The sequence below is a fragment of the Dipodomys merriami genome, unplaced genomic scaffold (assembly GCF_024711535.1).
Source record: "Dipodomys merriami isolate MVZ:Mamm:240054 unplaced genomic scaffold, mDipMer1.0.p SCAF_19, whole genome shotgun sequence".
Lineage (NCBI taxonomy): Eukaryota > Metazoa > Chordata > Mammalia > Rodentia > Heteromyidae > Dipodomys > Dipodomys merriami.
The window spans coordinates 11,688,559-11,713,625 of NW_027203270.1; the positions used below are offsets into that span (position 1 = coordinate 11,688,559).

At 37.4% G+C, this 25,067-nt stretch overlaps 1 protein-coding gene across 13 annotated transcripts in view; it reads right to left on the reverse strand.

The window, feature by feature from the left end:
- Nf1 (neurofibromin 1) overlaps positions 1 to 25,067 on the reverse strand; it is a 244,947-nt gene that overhangs the window by 140,278 nt on the left and 79,602 nt on the right. For 10 of the 13 annotated variants that reach the window (XR_011373054.1, XM_070027267.1, XM_070027261.1 and 7 more), the window contains 5 exons: positions 15,307 to 15,441; positions 9,736 to 9,849; positions 5,875 to 5,954; positions 4,508 to 4,631; positions 1,713 to 1,874 (listed from right to left, as the gene is read on the reverse strand). Coding sequence is in view for 12 of the 13 variants with exons in the window: in XM_070027267.1 (XP_069883368.1) it covers positions 1,713 to 1,874; positions 4,508 to 4,631; positions 5,875 to 5,954; positions 9,736 to 9,849; positions 15,307 to 15,441 (615 nt within the window). In the remaining variant the exon portion in view is untranslated. Of the gene's footprint in view, positions 1 to 1,712; positions 1,875 to 4,507; positions 4,632 to 5,858; positions 5,955 to 9,735; positions 9,850 to 15,306; positions 15,442 to 25,067 lie in introns of those variants that run through there. The other 3 variants (XM_070027260.1, XM_070027269.1, XM_070027271.1) reach the window with 3 other exon arrangements.

Sequence of the window (25,067 nt, forward strand, 5' to 3'; positions counted from 1 at the left end):
GGCTCAGTGGTAGAGTGCTTTTCTTACATGCATGAGGCCCTGGATTCGATTTCTCAGCACCACATAAGCAGAAAAAAACGGAAGTGGCGCTGTGGCTCAAGTGGTAGAGCGCTAGCCTTCAGCTGAAGAGCTGAGGGACAGCACCCAGGCCCACAACTGACCCCCCCCAAAAAAAAAAGAAGAAGAAGAAGACCACTTTAAAAATTAAGCATAGAAAAAAATTTATGTCTGGAAAACAACCTCTTCTATTGTAATCTGATACTTCTACTCATACATGATTTAAATTTAAAAGAAATTATATACAGAAATAAAAATTGGGGGCTGGGAAGGTGGCTCAGTGGTAGAGCGCTTGCCTTGCATGCCTGACGCCCTGGGTTCGATTCCTCAGCACCACATAAGCAAAAAGAAAAAAGCCGGAAGTGGTGCTGTGGCTCAAGTGGTAGAGCGCTAGCCTTGAGCTGAAGAGCTGAGGGACAGCGCCCAGGCCCAGAGTTCAGGCCCCACAACCGGACCCAAAAAAAAAAAAAGAAATAAAAATTGGGGGACCACACATCCACCACATTCAGTAAAAACAAGTCATTTTTGGTGTGTGCACTAGTCCTAGGGCTTAAACTTAGGGCCTGCACATTGTCTCTGCGCTTTTTAGCTCAAGGCTAGCACTCTACCACTTGAGCCACAGCTCCACTTCTAACTTTTGGTGCCTAACTGGAGACAGTCTCATAGGTTTCAAACCTCCATCCTTAGATTTCAGCCTCCTGAATTACTACGAGTACAAACATAAGCTATTGGTGCCAAAATATTTTGTTTTAATCTCAGTAAAAATAAACCCTTGTTAGTTGATAAGCTTTTCAACTTCTGGGTATAAATGGTCTTTCTTATGCGGTCTTATAATAATTATAGTTACCAGTTACAGTGTCAAATAATCAAGTGCTATTTTCATCTGATCTAATTTAGTCCTTACAAAACTCTGGGGTAAGAATTATCAATATCCTTATTCTCTCTGTCTCTCTCTGTCTCTCTCTCTCTACTAATTGACTGACCCAACAAGGTCTCAGTATGTAGCTCACATTGGCCTTAAAGTTCCAATCATCTTGCCTCAACCTCCCTCAGTTCTAGGTTCTGGGATTACAGGCATGCTTCACCTCACCCAGCTACTTTATTTTATTTTACTTATTTTATTTAGGCTCCTGCTTGGCTTTTTGGTGGTAATTTAGAGATAAGAATCTCTCAGCTTTGTCTGCCTGGGCCAGCTCCAAACTGAGATTCTCAGATCTCAGCCTCCTGAGTAGCTTGGACTCTAAGTGAACCAGTGCTCAGAAATTGAGCTGGATACCAGTAGCTCACACCTTTAATCCTACTCAGAAAGCTGAGATCTGGGGGACTGCAGGTTCAAAGACAACCAGAGCAGAAAAGACTAAACTAGTGAAAAGCTGAGCTGAAGGCTATGTTCAAGTGATAGTGTACCAACCATGAGCAAGCAAAATGAGTAACTCTTCAAGTCTGTAAATTCAACAAAAAAAGAAATCTAAGAAACTAGCATGGAGCTCTTAAGAAGCTGCCTAAGGTAGCATAAAGGACACCAATGTAATTAAAATCTAACAAGTCTTTAACTACTATGATATATTAATTAGTTGATATTTACCAAGTCCACTGAGACAGACAGACAGACAGACAGATGATGATACAGGAAAAACAAAAAACTGGCTTCTTACCACAGAAGAATTTCCTTTTCCCTTCCGCAAAGATGCTCCAGGAGTATAGGTACGCAGTAATTCTTCGTGATCCATGGACATCTGAGTGGTATTTCCACTAGGAGGACCATCACATCCTACTCCATAAAGGAAAAGAAAGTGACAGGAACTTCTATCTGCCTGCTAGAAAAAGAAAAGAATAAATTCTACTGAAGCAGTGATAATAAAGGGAGGAGGGATACATACTTTATCTGAGTTGTCTTTATATTTAAAACTACCAAGCAATCAAAAGCAGAAATTAAAAAAAAAAAAAGGGAGAAAAAAAGAGCAGAAAAGCAAAAAAAATTCTTGTTCACATTTCTTGGAGTTCATTTCGATAAACATATTTTATGTGATCATATGCAAGTAGCTATTGGAGTCTTTGTGAATATCTCCTTGGAGTATTTTCCTTTGGTCTCACTGTGTAAATGTTTATAGAGTCCTGTTTAACTTATCATGTCTGTTTTTGATTTCTGTACCTTTTGTCTTGTATGTAAGTTTAAGGGAAAGCACAGAAATGGTAAGACAAAGGGTGAACAAATGCAGCAGTGATTCTATACATTGTTGAAAATGAACTATATAAATTTGTTGGGGAGGGGTTGAGAAGGGAAAAACCAGGAGAAAATGAAAAGATGACACCATTAAAAAAAATGTTCTCGTTACCTGACTTATGTAACTGTAACTCCTCTCTATATCATCTTTACAATAAAAATTAATTAATTAATAGGGGAAAAAAGAACTACTGAGAACCTCTCCTGTCAATCTCTATGCCAAACCTAAGAAACATTCAGAAAAAACTCATGAAGCACTAAGACATTGTTTGCTCAGTGTTTCTCAAACTTGTCTGTTTCCTACTCTCCATATCAGCAAAAACAATTCTAGAAATGAAAATAAAATCTGATATGGACCCAAGTAAAATATGAATACTATAAATATACTGTATGAAAACTATAATGTATTCTCAGCCAATGACAAGTGATCAAGATTTTTTTACCTGAAAAATTTTATCCTGTCCCCCTGTCAGGATATCTGCAAGTTGAGTCTTTTGAGATAAATTTACATGCCAACTATGTCACAGGAGAGACTGGATTAGGTTCTTAGATAAGAACACAAAATTCTGCAGTCTAATCTCTTTCCTATCTTTGGGATAAACTCAGTCTCCTCTAAACACAGGTATGAATGAACTACATCCACAATAACTTTTTTGAACAGAAGAGTTAACAAAATGCATAGTACTGAGAAGTCAATATATTTGATACATTTAAGATTTCTCACAGCTGTGACTCTAAACCTAAGTAAAAGCTCATATCAAGTATCCTAGTATACATCTTAACAGAAAATTTTAAAAACTGGTTAGAGAAACTGTATGTTAAAAGAAATGCAAGGCTCTTCTATTCCCTACACCTTCACCATGTTTCAAAAGTTCAGGATGAAGAATTTCATTTCAACTAAAATAACATGATTTCTGATCTTTTCAAAAGATAAGCCTTTTATGGAAGGAATATAAACAGACTTAGATCAAAAACCTTTTCTTTGAGTCATGCCCTGGTTGCTCATGCCTATAATCCTAACTATTCAAGAGATTGAGATCTGAGGATCAAGGTTCAAAGCCAGCCTGAGCAGGAAAGAAAGTTCATGAGACTCTCATCTCCAACTGACTACCAAAAACCAAGAGTGGAGCTGTGGCTCAAAGTGTTACAGCACTAGACTTGAACAAAAGAGCTCAGGGACAGTATCCAGGCCCCGAGTTCAAACCCCATGACCAACCAAAAAAGAAAACAAACAAACCAAAAAAAACCAATTCTTCCTTTTAGCTTTTGATACATATTTCCAAGATGTGGCTAGCTATAACAGTCAAGGGTTATGTATAGATGAAATAATGACAAAATGTGCTTCTCGGCCTACTGTGGTTATAACAGGCTCCATCCTTCCTAGATCTTCACAGAGTCCTGCTTACGCCAATCAGAATTCATCATTATCAGTTTTAAGGCCAAAGCCTTAGAATAATTGTTTCAATGTCATTTATTTTCATTAAGACAGTATAGGGGGAGTTGAATTACAACCTAATTTGACTTATAAACATTTTCTTTCTATTTAAAATTTTTCATTCTGCCTACATCATTTTAATTTCTTCAATGTAAAGGTGATGTACAGAGGGATTACATAAGTCAGACAAATAGTACATTTCTTTTTGAACAATATCACCCATTCCCTCACTCTCTCCCAGTTTTTCCCTCCAATCCTCATCCATGTATCACTGCTACATTTGCTCACCCCTTACCCCACCATTTATTTCTGTGACCCTCTTACCTTCCCCCAAAGACAGATAAAAGGAACAAACAAGACAAAAGGAAAAGAAAACAAAAACAGCAAAGAGGAAAAAAACCCTCATTTCCATTCCATTTCCTGTAGTTCATTTCAATAAATATTTTATGTGATCAGATGCACATAGCTATTGAGCCTTTGTGATCCTCTCCTAAGAATATCCCTCCTTTGGTTTTACTCTGTGTGACTGCCTAAAGACCTGTATAATTTATCATGCCCCAATGTATTTTCCCACCTGTGGTATATGTACACAATGAATTTCTACTCATCCATCAGAAAGAATGATATCGTACCATTTATAAAGAAATGGAAGCACTTGGAAAAAAATGAAATTAAGCAAAGTAAGCCAGACCCAAAGAAACATAAGTTGAATGATTTCTCTCATTTGTGGTAACTAGAATGTACCTATAAATCTACAAGTAAACACAATGGATGGTAAAATAAAAGCATACCTTGTTTTTAAGAAGAAATTTATTCCTGCAGATCAAAATTTCCCGTAACCACTTGAGAATTTCTGTACTACTAAGCATTTGATGGCTAGTTAATTTCTTGCAGATGTAAAATAGCATTTGTGAACTGTAATAGCAAAGTTCATTGTTACCAGAATTATCAATAAATAACCTAATAGATATAATCATATATAAGAATGGTATGCTGTTACTATGGATATAAATTTAGAGAAACTTAAGTTTCCATTGTAGGGTTTGCTTTAGAGAAATAATTATCAGAACTATAATCAAAGGAAATAAGTGCACAGGCTATATTTAAAAGTACTTATAAACCCCCTATTCTCCAAATTTTTTTTTCTTTTGGTTGGTCGTGGTTCTTGAACTCTGGGCCTGGGTGCTATCCCACAGCTCTTCAGCTCAAAGCTAGCCCTCTACCACTTGAGCCACTACGCCACTTCCTGCTTTCTGGTGGTTAATTGGAGATAAGAGTCTCACAGGGCCTGGCGCAGGTGGCTCACACCTGTAATCCTAGCTACTCAAGAGGCTGAGATCTGAGGACCACGGTTCAAAGCCAGCTGGGGCAGGAAAGTCCGTGAGACTCCTATCTCCAATAAACCACTAGAAAACCAGAAATGGTGCTGTGGCTCAAGCAGTAGAGCACTCACCTTGAGCTGAAGAGCACAGTGACAGTGCCCCAGCCCAGAGTTCAAGCCCCACGACCGACAAAAAAAAAAAAAGTTGTAAAATGTTAATATGATAGCCATATAACTATAAAAATCTATTTAAAATATAACTATAAGCCAGGCACTAGTGCTCATGCCTATAATCCTGGCTACTCAGCTGAGATCTGAGAATCACAGTTCAAAGTCAGCCAGTTTGTAAAACTAGCAAAAAAAGCCAAAGTGACAAAGTATTAACCTTGAGCAAAAGATAGTACCCAGGCCCAAATTTCAAGCTTCAAGTTTGGCACTATGTGTGTGTACATATGTATATATGTGTATCTGTTTATATATACATATATGTGTGTATATACACATATATATGTCTTTTATATATGTGTGTGTGTACACACACACACACACACACACACACACACACACACACACACACACATGTCACTGCATAGAAACAAGAAATACAAGATAATATACCAAATAATAGTACTTATGCCTGGGTGATAAAATTTAGCACTTTAAAATTTTATTTTCTACATTGCTGTAATGATTTTAGTTAAAAATAATAATCCCAAATGAAATAAAATACAAAATTATAAAAACTCTACAGTTATACTACAGTTTTATGATAATAAATACTATAAATTTAATATTTAAAGATTAAGAATTGAGTTTTAAAATTAAAAGAACATATACCTAATCTCCCAAAATGTTTCTACAGGTGCATCAGGATTCCACAAATCAATGCTGTCTAACTGATGAAGAACCAGCAAAGCCTGAATTGTAAAAAGAGAAAAAGAACTTGAAGTTTTTTTGGGGAAAAAATGCATTTATTTTCCAAATGTTAACACATTTATTCATGTGATTGGAGCCTTGATATACAGTAAAAACAAAACTTTTGAGAATAACCCTGAAATATAAATCTCTAGGGACTAACATACATAGCATGTTATCACTTTGCTCCTATCATTCTTTCTGTAGATGTACATGTAAAGTTAAATGAATTCAGAGAACTATCCTTTTTTTTTTTTTTTTTTTGGCCAATCCTGGGGCTTGAACTCAGGGCCTGAGGACTGCTGGAGCTTCTTTTGCTCTAGGATAGCACTTTACTACTTGAGCCACAGTGCCACATCCAGCTTTTTCTGTTTATGTAGTATCGAAGAAACAAACCCAGGGCTTCATGCATGCTAGGCAAGCACTCTACCAGTAAGCCACATTCTCAGCCCCATAAGAACTGTCTTAACAAAGTAGTTTCATTCCCAAATAAGAAGGGAGGTCTCCCCAAAATTAGCACATCCCACAAAAGATATGACTGGAAATAAACTGTCTTGGCACAATATTTTGTGACAAAAAATATTTTTTGAAATTGAAAATGGCAAGCAAATCAAACTGTGCATCTCAAGTACAACAGGAATAACTCACTTTATAGATATAGATAACTATTTATGTAAATTTTTACTATATAAAATTTAAACCATTAACCAGATACCAGTAGCTCACATCTATAATCCTATCTACAAAGGAGGCTGAGATCTGAAGATTGTAGTGCAAAGCCAGGCAGGCAGGCAAGTCCATGAGACTCTTACCTCCAATTAGCCACCGAAAAAGTCAGAAGTGGAGCTGTGACTCAAGTGGTAGAGCACTAGCCTTGAGCAAAAAGGCTCAGGTTCAGCGCCCAGTCCCTGCATTCAAACCCAAGACCAGCACCAAAAAACAAAACAAAAACAAAAAAAACAACAAAAACTCCATGAACTGCAAATAGCTATGCAATCGCATAACCTGACTCATATTAGGAAAAGCATCCAACTTTGACACTTTGTAACTTTAAAAGTTATAAATTATATAAAGATCAGATTTATATCATTTCAAGGTAATTACAGTTAGGATGGTAATTACTTAAGATATGCATTACTTTTAGATCTATTATGCAAAAACTTGGTACAATGTTGTGGCACCTAAGTATTTTTATGTGACACATTTCTCTCTATATTTTTTAATATAAAAGAAAATGTGATAGCCTTTTCCTTCTCATATCCTTCTCTTTTTAAATTATCTACATATAGTCAAATGTTGCAAGGCAAGGAAACATTCTGAGCAATGTGTAGCACATTTGGTGATTATATTGTTGTGACCACATCACAGAATATACAACATAAACCCAGAGCGCTCTGATGTCACTAGGTGATACAATCTTATGGGCTAACCATTATACTGTCATCCCTTGTTAACCAAAATACTGTTCTACAATGACTACATATGTTAAGAAAGCTATAAACATAATATACTCAGCTGGGTACTGGGTGGCTCGTGCTTATAATCCAAGCTACTCAGGAAGCTGAGATCTGAAGATCACAATTTAAAGCCAGCCTGTACAAATTATCTCCAATAAACTACTTAGAAAAAGCCAGAATTGGCGCTGTGGGGATCAAATGATAAAGTGCTGGCCTTGAGCAAAAGAAGCTCAGGGATAGCACCCAGACCCTGAGTTCAAGCCCCAGGACCAGCACCCAAAAAAGAAAAAAAAATACTATACTCTTTTGACATCTCATAAATATTTTCTCCTATTGCTGAATAGTTGATCCACTAAGTACTTTTAGGTTTTGGAGGTAAGGTCTCACTATAAAGCCAACGCTGGTCTAGCACTAGATAGGCCAGACTAGCCTTGAACCCTTTTTATCCTCCTACGTGTTGGGATTACAGGTGTTTGACACCATGCATGATTTTAATGGATGTGTAATAGCCCACTAAGTTGAAATACAACTCTGTCATGTCTTTTTTACTAGTGAATGAAGTTTCCCCTATCAGTCTATTATAAAATGCAGTCTGGGGGCTGGGAAGGTGGCTCAATGGTAGAGTGCTCGCCTTGCATGCATGATTCCTCAGCACCACATAAACAGAAAGGCCTGAAGTGGTGCTATGGCTGGTGCCCAGGCCCAGAGTTGAGACCCCATGACTGACTCAAAAAAAAAAAAAGAGAGAGAGAGAGAGAGAAGCAGCAGTCTGTTTTGCTTGCCCTTCTCCCAACTTTAAATGATTTTTCTTCCCCCCCCCCAAAAAAATGTGACAAGTGAGCATTTTACATTATGTAGCTTAAGCATTTCAATTGTGTCCACAAGGCAAAAAAATAACACAATTAGTCAGGCACCAGTAGCTCACGCCTGTAATCCTAGCTACTCAGAAGGCTGAGATCTAAGGATCACAGTTCAAAGCCAGCCCGGACAGCATAGTCCATGAGACTCTTATCTCCAATAAAACACTAGAAAACCAGAAGTGGTGCTGTGGCTCAAGCGGTAGAGCACTCACCTTGAGCTGAAGAGCTGAAGGACAACACCCAAGCCCAGAGTTCAAGCCCCATGAACAACCAAAAAAAAAAAAAAATGCAAGTAATGCACCAATTTAAAGAACCAATGGCACTATATACAAATATAGGTAGTAACTATACAATAAATGCTAAAGAGTGTGTGTGTGTGTGTGTGTGTGTGTGTGTGTGTGTGCGTGCGCGCGCGCGCGCGCGCGCGCACGCGCTGTTCCTAAGGCTTGAACTCAGGGCCTGGGTGTTGTCTCAGCATTTTTGTTCAAGGCTGGCACTCTATCACTTGATTTTTTTTTTGGGTGGGGAGGGTCCGGTTGTGGAGCCTGAACTCTGGGCCTGGCCACTGTCCCTCAGCTAGAGCTCTACCACTTGAGCCACAGCGCCACTTCCGGATTTTTTCTTTTTGCTTATGTGGTGCTGAGGAATTGAACCCAGGGCCTCAGGCAAGGCAAGCGCTCTACCACTGAGCCACCTTCCCAGCCCCAGCACTCTATCACTTGAGCCACAACTCCACATTTAGCTTTTTGCTGATTAACAGGAGATAAGAGTCTCAAAAACTTTCCTGCTTAGGCTGGCTTCAAATCACAGATCTCAGATCTCAGCCTCCAGAGTAGCTAGGATTACAGGCATGAGTCACTGATGCCCAGTTAACTGAAATATTTTTGCAAACATTTCAAAAACATATCCTTAACTGTACAGTTCATACATAGCAAGTCTTAAGATTTTACATGAATGAATTTCCATTAGTCTATGGACTCCATTATCACCCAAATTAATGTTAACAATATCCATAAGCTTTTGTTGCTTCACCTCCCTGTCAACTCTTTACAAGAGGAGCTACTGTTCTGCCCTCTATCACCACAGATTATTTTGCCTATTAGTAAATCTTATATAAAGGAAACCATAAAACATGCTTTGTGTGTGTGTGTGTGAGTGTATGTGTGTGTGTGTGTGTGGCAAGTTTCACTCAACATTATGTAAGATTTTATACATGTTTTGGATTTACCAGTAACTCACTCTTTTTTTTTCTATAGTAACTCACTCTTCATTGTTGCAGAGTACTCAACTGAATTACTATAACCAAAATTATCTTATCTCCATTTGTTCATTCTATCAGATTTTGAAAAAGATATATTCAAGGAGGTATACTCTACTCAAGGAGAGAAGGAGAAAAGTTGGAAGAGAGAAAGGGAAGAAACAGTTGAACCTTTTCCTTTAAGAGTCTAAAATTAATTTCCCCTTACCTCCATTGCTTCCTGAGCAACCTCTGGCATGTGTGATTGAGGGACCAGCTGTACAAGCCCTGTAATTAGTTCTGCTGTACTGCCTTGAGTTTCAGGACCCTGTTTTCTTGGATTCTACAAAAGAAAAACCAAACCTCAATTTAAAATTTAAAAATAATCAACTTACAGAATTATGAAGGAAGAAAAATAGAGACCAATTCCTAACCACTACTAAATTTCTTTTAGGGGTGATGAAAATATTTTAAAATTAGTTGCAGTAGTTCCAATTTGTAAATATATTAGAAGCCACTCGATTGTATTTCTTAAAAGAATGATTTTAATCAGATGTGGTGGCTCACACCTGTAATTCCAAAGACTCTAGAGGCAGAAATATGATTGTGATTTGGCCCAACCCGGCTAAAAGTCCATGAGACTTTATTTTTAAAAAATAAATAAGGGCTGGGAAGGTGGCTCAGTGGTAGAGCGCTTGCCTTGCATGCCTGAGGCCTTGGGTTCAATTCTTCAGCACCACATAAGCAAAAAGAAAAAAGCGGGAAGTGGCGCTGTGGCTCAAGTGGTAGAGTGCTAGCCTTGAGCTGAAGAGTCGAGGGACAGTGCCCAGGCCCAGAGTTCAGGCCCCACGACCGGACCCAAAAAAAATAAATAAGTAAATTAAATAAAATAAATAAATAAGTAAGATGCAGGGTGCCGGTGGCTCACACCCGTAGTCCTTGTAGGAGGCTGAGATCTGAGGATCGAGGGTCAAAGCCAGCCCAGGCAGGAAAGTCCATGAGACTCTCATCTCCAACTAACCATGAGAAAACCAGAAATGACGCTGTGAGTGCTCGCCTTGAGCTGAAGAGCCCAAGGACAGCACCCAAGCCCAGAGTTCAAGCCCCATGACATAAATAAATAAATAAATAAATAAATAAATAAATAAATAAATAAATAAATAAATAAATAAATAAATAAGATGGAGGCAGGTGCCAGGTGATCCACATCTCTAATCCTAGCTACTCAGAAGCCAGCCCAGGCAGAAAAGTCTGTGACACTGCTATTTCCAATTAGCCATCAAAAATGTGGAAATGGAGGCATGGCTCAAGGGGTAGAGTGCTAGCCTTGAGTGAAAAAGCTAGGAGACAGGCCCTGAGTTCAAGCCTCAGTACTAGAATGAAATAAAACAAAAAAAATTCAGTTTTTTTTTTTTTGGGGGGGGGGTGTCTGGTCATGGGGCCTGAACTCTGCGCCTGGGCACTGTCCCTCAGCTCTTCAGCTCAAGGCTAGCACTCTACCACTTGAGCCACAGCACCACTTCCGGCTTTTTTTTCTGCTTATGTGGTGCTTAGGAATCAAACCCAGGGCCTCAGGCATGCAAAGCAAGCGCTCTACCACTGAGCCACCTTCCCAGCCCTCAAATATTTTTTGTTAGAACCTCTTAATTCATATCTTTATTTGCTCTTTAAGTAATATCCAGGAAGCCTGCTAATTAAAACAAAACAAAAATAGACTCAACCTTTGAATTAAGAAATTATATCAAAGGCTAGGTATACAAGTTAGTGCTGAGTGCAAGCCTAGCATGCAAAATGCCCTGAGTTTGATCTCCAGTGCTATAAAAAAAAAAAAAAAATCAGTAACATAAGGAGTCTATTGTTTGTGTCTGTTTTGTAGCCCTGGGTGACAGTGAACTTGTTTTTTGTTTTTTTGGGTTTTTTTGGGTCTAGTCATGAGCCTGAACTCTGAGCCTAGGCGCTGCCCCTCAGCTCTTCAGCTCAAGGCTAGCGCTCTACACTTGAGCGACAGCACCACTTCCGGCTTTTTTTTTTTTTTGCTTATGGGTACCGAGGAATCAAACCCAGGGCCTCAAGCATGCAAGGCAAGCACTTTACCACTGAGCCACCTTCCCAGCCCCGTGACAGTGAACTTGATATCTTCTTGCCTAAGTCTTTTGAGTCTGGGTACAGGCATGCACCACTATACCAATTCAGTAACTTTTTTGAGTAACATTCTACTGGCTAAACAAGAAAATTCTAGTTTGGGCCTTAGAAGTTTTGACTATTACACATGATTGTTATCAAAGAAGCAGAATATACTTGTTGGATGAGAATAGCATAATTATCCTATACAGCTCTTTTCCCAGTATAAAACAGAAAAAAAGAACATATAGTAAGTTTTACCTGTATATTATTTTGTTAGCTACAGACAGCTCTCCAGTGTAACTAATATAAGCCTTCATCCAGTATACCTATAATTCAAAATTATTAGCCTATATTCTAACATGTAATATTCATTCGTTCATAACCCAATAGAATTTGCCAAACACCAAATATCTAAGCAATCAAAAATGATGACTTCTACCCTCCAGAAGTATGTAGTCCTACAAGGAAAACAAATATCAATAAAATAAAGCATAAAACTGTAAATAAACTAAGATGTTCCTATGAAAGCCTTTATGAGGAAAACGTGGCCCAATCTGGGAAGTTTCCTTAGGGTAGAGGTAACAGCTCATACTCAGCAGGAATTACTCTGTGGAGAGGGAGCAGATTCTAGCCAAGTACCAAGGAAGATGTGAGGGAATATATAATAGAGAAAGACTGAAAGAAAGGTTATTATGACCAGCACAGGCAAAAATGAGATGCTCTATTTGGAAGAAGTGGTAGGTGAGTGAAAGGCTCTGCATGACCTGGTACCTCTATCTGGGTTTCGTCTTTATCTCAAGAGTAACTTCTAATTACAACGCAAACTTATTTTAAGTTGGACAGGGGACATAAATAGGATTTGGTTTTTAAACAAGTCATGGTAACTTCAATGCAAAGAAATGTAAGAAACAATGAAGATTTAAAAAGTCAAGACTCTTGAAAATTTTAAAGTGTGATAAACCAGGACAGAGAGAACATAAAATCATATTACTTCAAAAATACCATGGTTGAGATCATTTATTATCTATTTCTATATTCTTATTAACTAAGACAAAATTTTGATATATCAAATACACACATAATAAAACTCAGAAGAGGGGCTGGGAAGGTGGCTCAGTGGTAGAGTGCTTGCCTTGCACACATGAGGCCCTGGGTTCGATTCCTCAGCACCACATAAGCAGAGAAACCCGGAAGTGGGCTGAGGCTCAAGTGGTAGAGCGCTAGTCTACAGCTGAAGAGCTGAGGGATAGCGCCCAGGCCCACAGTTCAGGCCCCACGACCGACAAAAAAAAAAAAAACTCAGAAGAAATCTTTCAGTATTTTATTTACCTATCACTAAGAGATTTCAAATCATTCAACCACTAGATGGCAGCAAAGAAAAGAACCCCACAAGGCCGACTCTACCTCTCAAGGCGGTATGGTAAAGCATGGGTCTAACCCAGAGCAAGAATGAATTTCCAGTACCACAAAAACAAAATAAGCAAGCAAACAAATCCCAAGGCTAGAGATGGGAGTACAGTAGTATAGAGTACCTGTCTAGCAAGCACAAGGACCCGAGTTCAATCCTTAGCACTGAAAACAAAAACAATAATAGTAATACAAAGAATCGTGACCTTTGGATTGGAAAATAGTACATTTTATTTAAACTCTTTGTTTTCTAACAATATTATATTCAACATAAAAGACAATTGTATGTTGGTATGTACTCTGAATGAATTATGGCCAAACAAGTAGTTCTGATTCTGGTATTATATGGCATTAATGGTGAAACAGCATTAAAAAAGAAATGAAAAGGTATTTCATTACTTGACAGATGTAACGGAATTTCCAAGCCAAAGGTCAATTTATTCTGGTAGGCTCTTTAATTTGAATCAGATCAGCAAAAAGTTCAAAATATGGTAACTTTGGGAGAAGAGGGTGCTCCACTGGAAATTTTGGGAATTCTTTGTTTTTTCCTTTGCTGTTTCTAGAAATATTGCTCAAATGCACACACATTTTAAAATTCAGGATGCAAAAGGGGACTAATGTGGTGGCCTACTAAGGCAGACGAGGCAAGAAGATTACAAGTACAAATATTAATTTTAAAAAACAATTTTATAAATAAAAACTGGGGGTTCACAGAACTCATGAAACCAAAGACCTAGTTATAAGTTTCTATTATTATAGTGCTTGGAAAAACACAACACCAAAGTTGAAAATAACATAGCGGGGGAAGTCCATGAGATTCTTATCTCCAGTTAATAACAAAGAAGCCAGAAGTGGAGCTGTGGCTCAAGTAATAAAACACTAGCCTTGAGCAAAAAAGCTCAGAGACAGTGAGATGGAGAAAGAGAAGGAAAAGGAGAAGAGGGAAGAGAGCAATAGAAGAAAGAAGCCTGTCACTGAATAAAGCAATATAAAATTTTGTTTGATGCTGTTCTCTGGGAACTGGAGAAATTTGACAAAGGGTAAATTTATCATCCTATAAAAATCAGAATTGTTGCAGGGTGATGGCAGCTCATGTCTGTAATCGTAGCTACTCAGGAGACTAAGATCTGAGGATTGCAGTTTGTAGTCAGCCCAAGTAGCAAAGTCTGTGAGATTCTTATCTCCAATTAACCACCAGAAAACCAGAAGTGGTGTTATGGCTCAAAGTGGTAGGGCTTTAGTATTGAGCAAAAGAGCTCAGGGACAGGGCCCAAGCCCTGAGTTCAAGCCCCATGACTGAAAAAAAATAAAATAAAATTATTAGATTTTGAGCTGGACATGGTAGTTTATACCTATAAACCCAGCACTAAAAAGGCAGGATGATCAGAAATTCACAATCAGCCTGGATTACATAGTAAAAATCTGCCTCAAAACAAAAGAAAAAATTATTATATTTGAGAAGGCTCTTAAATAATATTAATGGTTACTTTATCTTATTAGCTAACATTTATTTAGGTCTTTTAATGCTGCAGGAATTGTTCCTAAAAGCCTTACATATATCATTTCAATTTTCTTAACGATCTCTCTGAGGTAGGAACTATTATTATCCCATTAGTTCAAATGAGAAAACTCAGGCTGAAAGAAGTTTAAGTAAATCACCTAGCTAGTAATTATTCTGTCTCCAGAGCCCACGTTTTTAATCGCTTCATGTAACTATCACTCATTTACAGCAATTACATTATTAGTCCCTAATTATTCTGTGTACCAGAGTGAAGTTCTAAGGAATCTACTGTCACCTAAGGCAATAAAAACAGTTATGATAATAACTGAATACTAACCACACCCATTTCACTTCCTTCTTCAAATACATTATCTGTAGGTAGAGTCAATGATAAATAGAAACCAATGAGAAAAATAGAGAGAGATAAAGATGCTCAATTGCTTGGCAACAGCGATTGCAAATTAAAAGAATGGGCAGTATAAATGTAGACTGAAGAAACACTGTGATGTATGGCTCCTTTCTTCTACCCCAGCCCAGGACTAGGCATGTATGAAACATAATCTAGTATAGCAGGTTCAGGACAAATGATGTCAAGAAAGTTAACTTAATGATTAGGGAAATGAAGAAGTCAGGAAATTTGAAATAATTTCATTAGCATCATCTATAAGTTAGTGTCCTTTAGAAAGTATCAGTAAGATCATGGCATTTCAGTTAAACCAGAAACACGTAATGTAATAATTTCAAAGCACTTCATAAAAAAATACTTACACAAAGCAAAAGCTTTGGATCTGCATGAATTAGTTTCACCATGGACAAGAGAAGAACCTTATAGTTTCTTGTCTCAAGGTCTGTAGGTTTTTCTTTGAATTTAAGGCTTGTAACTTTTTCTTTAAATGTAAGACTCTAAAAACAAAACAAAAACATGGTATCACCTTGAAAGAATCAGATATCAGGTTGTGAACAGTATCAATAAAACTTTAAAAAATAAATTTATTATAAAAAGACACTGAAATGTAAGCATTTTATACCACTAAATATGTGGTATTGATAGAAATAAGCATGAAGTAAAAGTTTTATTTTTTAAAAATGTCGTATTTTGCCCTTTGTGTTATTCTTAAATAATCAATCTAATCAGCCTAATAAAAATTAAATTAAAATGCTAAAAGACTTACTTCATGTTGAATCCCATACAAAAAAAAAGAATTCTAAAATGTAAAAATATATTTAGTTTATATGATTCACAAATATCCATACCAGGAACTCATTTAACCAACACTTATCCCACATACTACATATACAAATATTTCATAGACACTGCAATATTTTCAATTTTAAGACATATCATTACTTGCTACATCAAAAGAGATGAAAAGTCACTGTTTATAAGAGACATCATAAAAAGTAAGATACTTCCAATTTCAGAGAAAAGTACAAGTATTCTTTACAACTAATGAAATATGCTATATAGCCAATCTCTGTACTTAACAGTTTCAATTATAAATTGTACTTTTTCCTTTGACAGCATTTTATCTCTCCAGTTACAATGTACATGTATTGTCTGAAGAATATTCATGGAGCAGAATTCTTTGAAGAAAGTATCTTTCAATTACAGAGATACTATGGTTAACTAAATTAATTATGGATGTCATTAAATAAAAAAACTTCAGCTGGGCGCCAGTAGCTCATGCCTGTAATCCTAGCTACTCAGGAGGCTGAGATCTGAGGATCATGGTTCAAAGCCAGCCTGGGCAGGTGAGACTCTTACCTCCAATTAACCACCAGAAAACTAGAAGTGGTGCTGTGGCTCAAGCAGCAGAGCGCTTGCCTTAAGCTGAAGAGCAAAGGGACAATGTCCAAGCCTAGAGTTCAAGCCCCATGACCAACAACAACAACAAAAAAAACTCCAGTAGGGTGCTGGTGACACACCTGTGATCCTAGCTACTCAGAAAGCTGAGAATCACAGTTTGAAGTCAACCCAGGCAGGATACTCAGTCCAAGACAGTCTCATCTCCAATTAATTATCACCAAAAAAGTCAAGACAAAAAAAGCAAAAGTAACTGTGACCCTGTATAGTATCTTTACAATAAAAAATAAAAATAAAAAATAAAGCAAAAGTGTTAAGAGTGCTAGCCTTGAGTACAAAAGCTCTGAGACAGCACCCAAGCCATGAGTTCAAGTCCCAGGATGGGGTAAAACAAACAAAAACCTCCAACAATCACATTCTGGATCCAAAGTCATCTATTTCTATTCTAAGAGACATTCATATTCTTCTCTAAAAGAATTCAACAGTAATTGACTTAGATGCCTTTACACATGGAAGCATACATACAGAAATATGGCTGTAGACTATGAAGAATCTATCCAACCATAATAAAAATGGCCAAATAAACACAGTGTTCTCTTTCAAAGCCAGTAAGTAGATATTAATATCCATACTACAATATATGGCAACTCTCCTTAACATTGAAAAGAGATAAGTTTGTTATTAAGCCTAAGAACGCTAAAGATTTTGGTCCTCAGGAGGAAGAAGAGTTATTTAAGGAACAGATATTCTGAAGAAATATCACTACAAAACTGAAAAACCAAAATTCATTTGTGTGCATGTTTGTGTATGCTGGTCCTGAGGACTGAACTGAGGGCTTGAACACTGTCCCTGAGTTGTTTTTTGCAGGGTTTTTGTTTTGTTTTGTTTTGTTTTTTGCTCAAGGATGGCACTCTACCCCTTCCAGATTTTTTGGTAAATGATAAGTGTCTCATGCACTTTCCTACCCAAGATGGCTTCAAACCATGAACCTCAGATCTCAGCCCTTGAGTAGCTAGGAATATAGGTGTGAGTTACCCACACCAGGCACAAATACTACTTTATCTTTAAAATAAATACGTTTTACTTTAAAAATTACTTTATTGTTCTTATAAAGGTGATATACAGAAGGATTACATGTATCAGGTAATGACGCTTCCTTCCGTACAGTGTCTTCTGTTGCCTCACTCTCTCCCAGTCCCTCCCTTCCATTTCCACCCGTAAGTTGTATAGTTCACTTTCTTCTATGTCCAGTGAGCTCTACTACTGCATTTTTTCACCCTTTTTCCCTCAAGTTCTGTATCCTTCTCCCTATCCTCCCAAAGATATACACTTCAACAAACCATACATAAGACAGATCATCAAAAAATAAAATTTAAGGGGCTGGGAAGGTGGCTCAGTGATAGAGCACTTGCCTTGCAAGCATGAGGCCCTGGGTTCCATTCCTCAGCACCACATAAGCAAAAAGAAAAAGCCGGAAGTGGCGCTGTGGCTCAAGTGGTAGAGCGCTAACCTTGAGCTAAAGAGCTGGGGGACAGCACCCAGGCCCAGAGTTCAGGCCCCACGACCGGACCCAAAAAATAATAATAATAAATAAAATAAAATAAAATAAAATTTAAATACATACATTTTTATATAAAGACTATATCATCTGAAAGGCAAAATGTACTATCAAATATACTTAATAAATTCTGGGAATTAGCATGCTGTTTTTAAGTTAGCATCTATTGGTTGTATAAGATAGTTCCCTTGTGACATTCTATATGTTTATGTATGTGTAAGCTTTTCTTTAAATTTATGTCTTGTTATTTTTTCTTTAAATGTAAGACTAAAATCAAAACAAAAACATGGTTATCACCTTGAACGATATTACATACATACACAATATATCCCTATCAACCTCATCACCTTATTTCTCTCCCCTTCCTATTGCCCATTCTTTAGACAATTTCAATAGGTTTCATTGTTATATTTTCATACATGCACATCAACAATATAGACCATATTTATTTACCCTCATTTATCCTCTTTTTAATCCATTTCCCACCACCTGAGTCTATTTTACTTTCCTGTCATTTTTAATATATTAATTGCACCATTTAACTATGTTATTTCAGATGTGCAAATATTATGTTCTGCTCAGAATAACTCTATTGCTTTCTTTTCTTCCACCTTATCAAGGCCCTATTCACCAATAGCTCTCATTCAGGTTTCTTAAGCAATACTCTTACATAATTTCAATATTATTTCTATACCATTCATTCTAAATCATTCATAGTTTCACTGGTTATTTCTCAATCATCTTTTCCCATTACTTCTCATCTTCCTTCATAGCCCCATAGTTAGAATCATGTCATATGTATGTATGTGTGTATATATGTAAATGTGTCCCCAAATATGTATTTTTAGGTCTAGTTTTCACATGAATGAAAAATATACTTGGCTTTTGGAGCTTGACTTATCTTGCTTAATATTATCCAATCCCATCCATTTTTCTACAAATGATACTTTTCTTTATAGCTTTGTAATACCCCATGGTATGGAAATACCATAATTGTTATCCATTTATTTGCTATTGGGCACCTCAGCTGATTCCATTAGATTATCATAATTCTAATATAGTACTGCAACTAATATGGGTATGAAAGATTCTTTCTTGTATATTGATTTATTTATGTTTGGATAGATGTCCAACAGTGTTATGGCAGGGTCAAAATGTAAGTCTCTTTCTAGTTTTTTGAGGAATCTCCATACTAATTTCCATAATCATTGTACTAGTTTATATTTACAGCATCAGTATGCCAATTCCTTTTTCTCCCTCTCACCAGCATGTTTTCCTGATGACTGCCATTCTGACTGGAGATGGAAAACTTACTGTAGTTTTGATTTGCATTTCCTTCATGCAAAGGATGTTGGACATTTCTTCTTTTATTAGCCATGTATATTTCCTGTCCTAAGAAATATCTGTTCCAGGACTGGGAAGGTAGCTCAGTGGTAGAGCGCTTGCCTTGCATGCATGAGGCCCTGGGTTCAATTCCTGAGCACCACATAAGCAGAAAATTTAAAAAAAAAAAAAAATCTGTTCCAGGGGCTAGGAAAGTGGCTCAGTGGTAGAGTGCTTACCTTGCATGTATGAGGTCCTGGGTTTGATTTCTCAACACCATATAAACAGAAAAAGCCAGAAGCGGCGCTGTGGCTCAAGTGGTAGAGTGCTAAGCCTTAAGCTGAAGAGCTAAGGGACAGTGCCCAGAGTTAAGGCCCCACAACCGACCAAAAAAAAAAAAAAAAAAAGCTCTGTTCGATTTGTTTGCCCATTTACTAGAGATTATTGTTGTTTTGCTGTTCCAATTTTTGTTTTGCTTTTTAGTGCTGATCCTAGGGCCTGAGGCATTGTCCCAGCTAAAGGCTGGGGCTCTATCACTTGAGCTACAACTTTACTTCTCACTTTTGGTGGCTAACTGGAGATAAGAATCTCACAGACTTTTCTACCCAGGCTGGCTTCAATCAACAATCCTTCAGATCTCAGCCTACTGAGTAGCTAGGATTACAAGAATGAGACAGGGACACCTGGCTTGCTGTTCAGTTTGTTTTTTGGTTCCTTGTACATTCTGAGTATTACTCCTTTATCTGCTGAATAGCTAGTGATTTTTTCCCCCAAGTCATGGTTGTCTTTTGTTTCTGGAAATTATTTCATTTGCTATAAAGACACTTTTCATTTTGACGTATTCCATTTCCCAATACTTGTTCTTTGTTTTCAAAGCAACTGTAGTCTCAACCAGAAAATAATTGTATCTGTAATTTTCAGAGTTTCCCATGTATTTCTGTACTAAAGTCTCAGGTTTTGCTTTGAGTTCCTAGATTCATGTGGATTTTGTGTGCGTGCATGTGTGCGTGGGGAGAGGGGGACAGTACTGGGGCTTAAATGCCATTCTTGAGCTTCCTGAGCTCTTTTGTTCAAGGCTAGTGTTCTACCACTTGAGGCACAGCTTCACTTCTGGCCTTTTTGGTGGTTCATTGGAGGTAAAAGGAATTTTCCTGCCTAGGCTGGCTTTGAACCATGATCCTCAGATCTCAGCCTCCTAAGTAGCTATGATTACAAAAGTGAGTCACTGATGCCAGACCCTGGAGTTCTGTGCAGCATGAAAGATAAAGGACAGGTTTCAATTTCCTTCAAGTAAATAACCAGTCTTCCAGGAATCTCTTGTTGAAGATGCTCTCCTTTCTCCAGTGTGTTTTTTATTTCTTTGGCAAAAACTGTAAGGTTATAGGTGTATAATATTATTCATTCCTGCGCCTTCAACTTTATTCAATTGGTCTTTGGGTCTGCTTTTGTGCCAATACCAAGCTGGTTTTGTTACTAAATCTCTGTAGTCCACATTTAAAGTTTGGTATTATAATTTCAACATTGTTTTTTATTGTTGTTTCTGTTGGTCATGGGGCTTAACTCAGGGCCTGGGCTCTGTCCCTGAACTGTTTTCCTCAAGGCTAGCATTCTACCACTTGAATCACAGTGCCATGTCCAGTTTTATGGTGGTTCACTAGAGATAAGTGTCTCATAGACTTCCCTGCCCAGGCTGGCTTTGAACCGTGAGGCTCAGGTCTCAGATTCCTGAGTAGCTAAGATTATAGACATGAGCCACCAGCACCTGGCCACATTGTTCTTTTTCATCAGAATTTCTCTTACTATTTGAGAAATTTTATGCCTCTGTATAAATTCTTGAGTTGATTTTTGTATTTCTGTGAAAAATGATATTAAGACTTTTGGTTGGTGTTGCATAGAGAAACTTTTATGATACTGATCCTGCCAATCTAAAAGTTTGAAAAATCTTTAGATCTTCGAAGTCTGATTTCTTTCTTTAAGGTTTTATAGCTTTTACTGTATCTTTTACTTCCTTAGTTAATAGGTATTTTGCTGTTTTATGGCTATTGTAAATGAGAGTATTTTCCTGACTCCATTCTCATTTTGTTTATTGTTGGTATATAGAAAAGCTACTGACTTTTGAATATCTTGCTACATTTCTAAAGGTATATATTAAATCGTTTTACAGGGTCTCTTAAGTATAGGACTATAACATCTGCAAATATTTGGATACTTCCTTCCTTGTTTGAATCCTTTTTATTTCATTCTTCTGTCTTATTGCTCTGGCTAGAAATTCTAGTATCACAGGAGTAGGGAGAATGAACATTCCTGACTTTACAGGAAATGACTTATTTTCTCTATGATATTGGCTATATGTTTACTAAATTCAGGTACATTTTTTTTCTATTCCTAGCTTGTTCAGTTTTTTTTTTGTTTTTGTTTTTTGGGTCCGGTCGTGGGGACTGAACTCCAGGCCTGGGCGCTGTCCCTCAGCTCTTCAGCTCAAGGTTAGCGCCCTACCACTTGAGCCACAGCGCCACTTCCGGCTTTTTTCTTTTTGCTTATGTAGTGCTGAGGAATTGAACCCAGGGCCTCATGCTTGCAAAGCAAGCCCTCTACCACTGAGCCACCTTCCCAGCCCGTGAGACTCTTATCTCCAATAAACCACTCAGAAAACTAAAAGTGGCACTGTAACTCAAGTAGTAGAACACTAGCCTTGAGCTGAAGAGCTGAGGGACAGCACCCAGGCCCAGAGTTCAAGCCCCACAACTGACAAAAAGAAAAAAAATTAATGTTCAACATTAATATTGAAAAGATGTTGTATTTCCTTTCATTTTTCATGATACTTCCTTCTTTCCTATATATGTTCTGCCAATCTATTCATCTATTAGTATTTATTTTTTCCTCTATTTTCTTATGTTTTATCGTCCTATTCTGTTGATAGGATTCCTTTAAATATCTATTGCATTACACACTTAATAGTCATAAACTTTAGCTTTTATCATGAAAAGTATGTAAAGTGGGTTTTTTTTGGGGGGGAGGGGTTAGTTACAGGCTTGAACTCAGGGCCTAGGTGCTATCTTGAAGCTTTTATGCTCAAAGCTATTGTTCTACTGCTTTGAGCCACAACTCAACTTCCAGTTGTCTTTTATCTTTTTGTGTGCATGTTGTTGATAAAGAGTCTCATGAATTTTCCTGCCAGGCTGGCTAGGATCACAGGCATGAGCCACCAGTGCCTGGCTCATATAAATTTTTATACCTCTATCAACTTTTATGAAAGACAGTCTTGCTGTATAAATGAATCTAGATTGGTAACTGTTACTTCTTAGGGTTTGAATTCTTTTCTTCCATGCCCTCCTTGCATTTACTCTGTGTTAGGAAATCTACTGTAATTTTAATGAGATTTCCTTTCTTAATCTTTCCCTTTTCCAACTTCAATAAGCTTTTATTAGCCAGACAGCAATGGCTTATGTCTGTAATCCTAGCTATTTAGGAGGCTGAGATCTGAGGATCACAGTTCAAAGCCAGCCTGGGCAGAAAAGTCGAATTAACCAACAGAAAACCAGAAGTAGTGCTGTGGCTCAAGTGGTAGAGCACTAGCCTAGAGCTGAAGAGCTGAGGAGCAGTGCCCAGGCCCAGAGTTCAAGCCACATGACCAACCAAAAATAAATAAATAAAAACAACTTTCATTTACTCTGTTTACTTAGTGCTTTAACTATAATGTATCTAGGGGCATTTCTTCTTTAAGCCTGTTTGGGATTCTATACACCTCCTCGATATGGAGGACCTTTCCTTGAGACTGGGAAGTTTTTCTGCCATTATTTCACTATCACTATTATTTTAATTATCTTAGTTTGAACTTCTGCTACCTCTGTAACTATAATTGATAGGTATCATCATTTCATAGAGTCAAAAAGTCTTATAAATTCCATTTGTATCTTGTTGCTTTCAGTTTCTTTAACTGTTAGATCTAATGCCTCTGCTTTCTTTATCTTCAACCTCCAATACCCTACTTTCCACTTGCTCTACACTACTAGAAAAGCTTTTCAGTTTTAAACATTTGAGCCACTGCGCTCTTCAGTTTCAGTATTTCAATTTATTTCTGTATCCTCATTCATTTCCTTCTTCAAATGTTACATATTTAGCTGTTTGTGTCATCTCTGAATTACTTCAGATGTTTAAACATTTAAACCATTCTTATCACTGATTTATTGAGCTCATTGGTTGTACTTCATCTTCACTATTGGTATCTTTACCTACTGTGGATTTGATCACTTTTGAAGGAAATATATGACCTTGTTTAGACATTTTTTCCCTAGAAATTACATATCTGGGACCAAGATTTAGAGGAGAGTTCAATCTCACATGCCATTTAAGTTGGTGATTTCTTACAGATTACTTAAAACTAGATAATGGCCGAGTTGTATTTTCCAGTGAGAGGCAAGTCTTCCTTGTTAAATAATTGATTTCAGTGCTCAAGATATATGCACAGAACTCTTTTCCAGTCAAGCAGAATGAGGAAAAAAGCTACAAAACCTTTTATAATTCATAAACCACAGCCTGGTGTTTGCTGCAATCTCTAAGACTAGTCACTTATATTGCTCCAATATCTTTTTTTATGAATTAAAAAAAAAATTAAGGTGACCTACAAAGGGGTTACAATTACCTAAGTCAAGTAAAGAGTACATTTCTTTTTGAACAATGTCACCCCTCCCTTACTCTCTCCCAGATTTTCCTTCCCATCCCCACCTTCAAATTGTATACTTATATAGAAGCACTGATGTGTCTTCACAGATTAGCTAACCAGGGTATAGTACAAAAAAGACAGTGGGAGTAAACTAATGAATAATACTAAGCATTTTTTTATACAGAAAAAGATGGTATGAGGGTTAAGCCTAATAGAAAAAAACTAATGAGACATAAAGGGAGTACCAGAAAGCTGCTAATCTTGTGTTGAAAAGGAAGTAAAATAAAGAAAACTGACAAACACACATCATAAAATAACAGTAACAACAACAAAAGCAAAGACTGTAAATAAATAAAAGGAAAAAATGATAATTCAAGCAATCTAATCACAAAGTAAGTGTCGGTAAAAAGGAAAAATTAGAGATGAAGGAACGGGGGATAAAATGAAATATGAGCAAGAAAACTCTTATAGAAAGAAAAGTAAAATGAGAAAGTAGTACAGAAAGAGGATGAAAATATGATTTATAATTAAATACTAGCCAGGCACTAGTGGCTCACACCTGTAATCCTAGCCACTCAGGAGGCTGAGATCTGAGAATCACTGTTCAAAGCCAGCCTGAGCAGGAAAGTCTGTGACACTCTTATCTCCAACAAACTACCAAAAAACTAGAAGTGGCGCTGTGGCTGAAGTGGTAGAGCATTAGCCTTGAGCTGAAGAGCTGAGGGACAGCGCCCAGGCCAAGTTCAAGCTCCACGACCGACAAAAATAAATAAATAAATAAATATTATGGGCTGGGAATGTAGCTTAGTGGTAGAGTGCTTACCCAGCATGCATGAAGCCCTGTGTTCGATTCCTCAATACCACATAAACAGAAAAGGCCAGAAGTGGCACTGTGGCTAAAGTGGTAGAGTGCCAATCTTGAACAAATGAAGCTCAGGGACAGAACCCAGGCTCAGAGTTCAAGCCCCAGGACTGGCAAAAATAATAATAATACTAATAAATACGAAAAGGCATCTATTGTGATTCAGGTATAATGGCATTGGGAGGAAGGGAGGGAGTGATAAGCAGAACTGAAAAGTAAATGGGAAGGACTAAGTTGGCTATATTGAAAACCAAAACTAAAAGGTAAATGGCCAATATTAGATATACAGAAAAAGGGCTAGGAATGTGGCTTAGTGGTA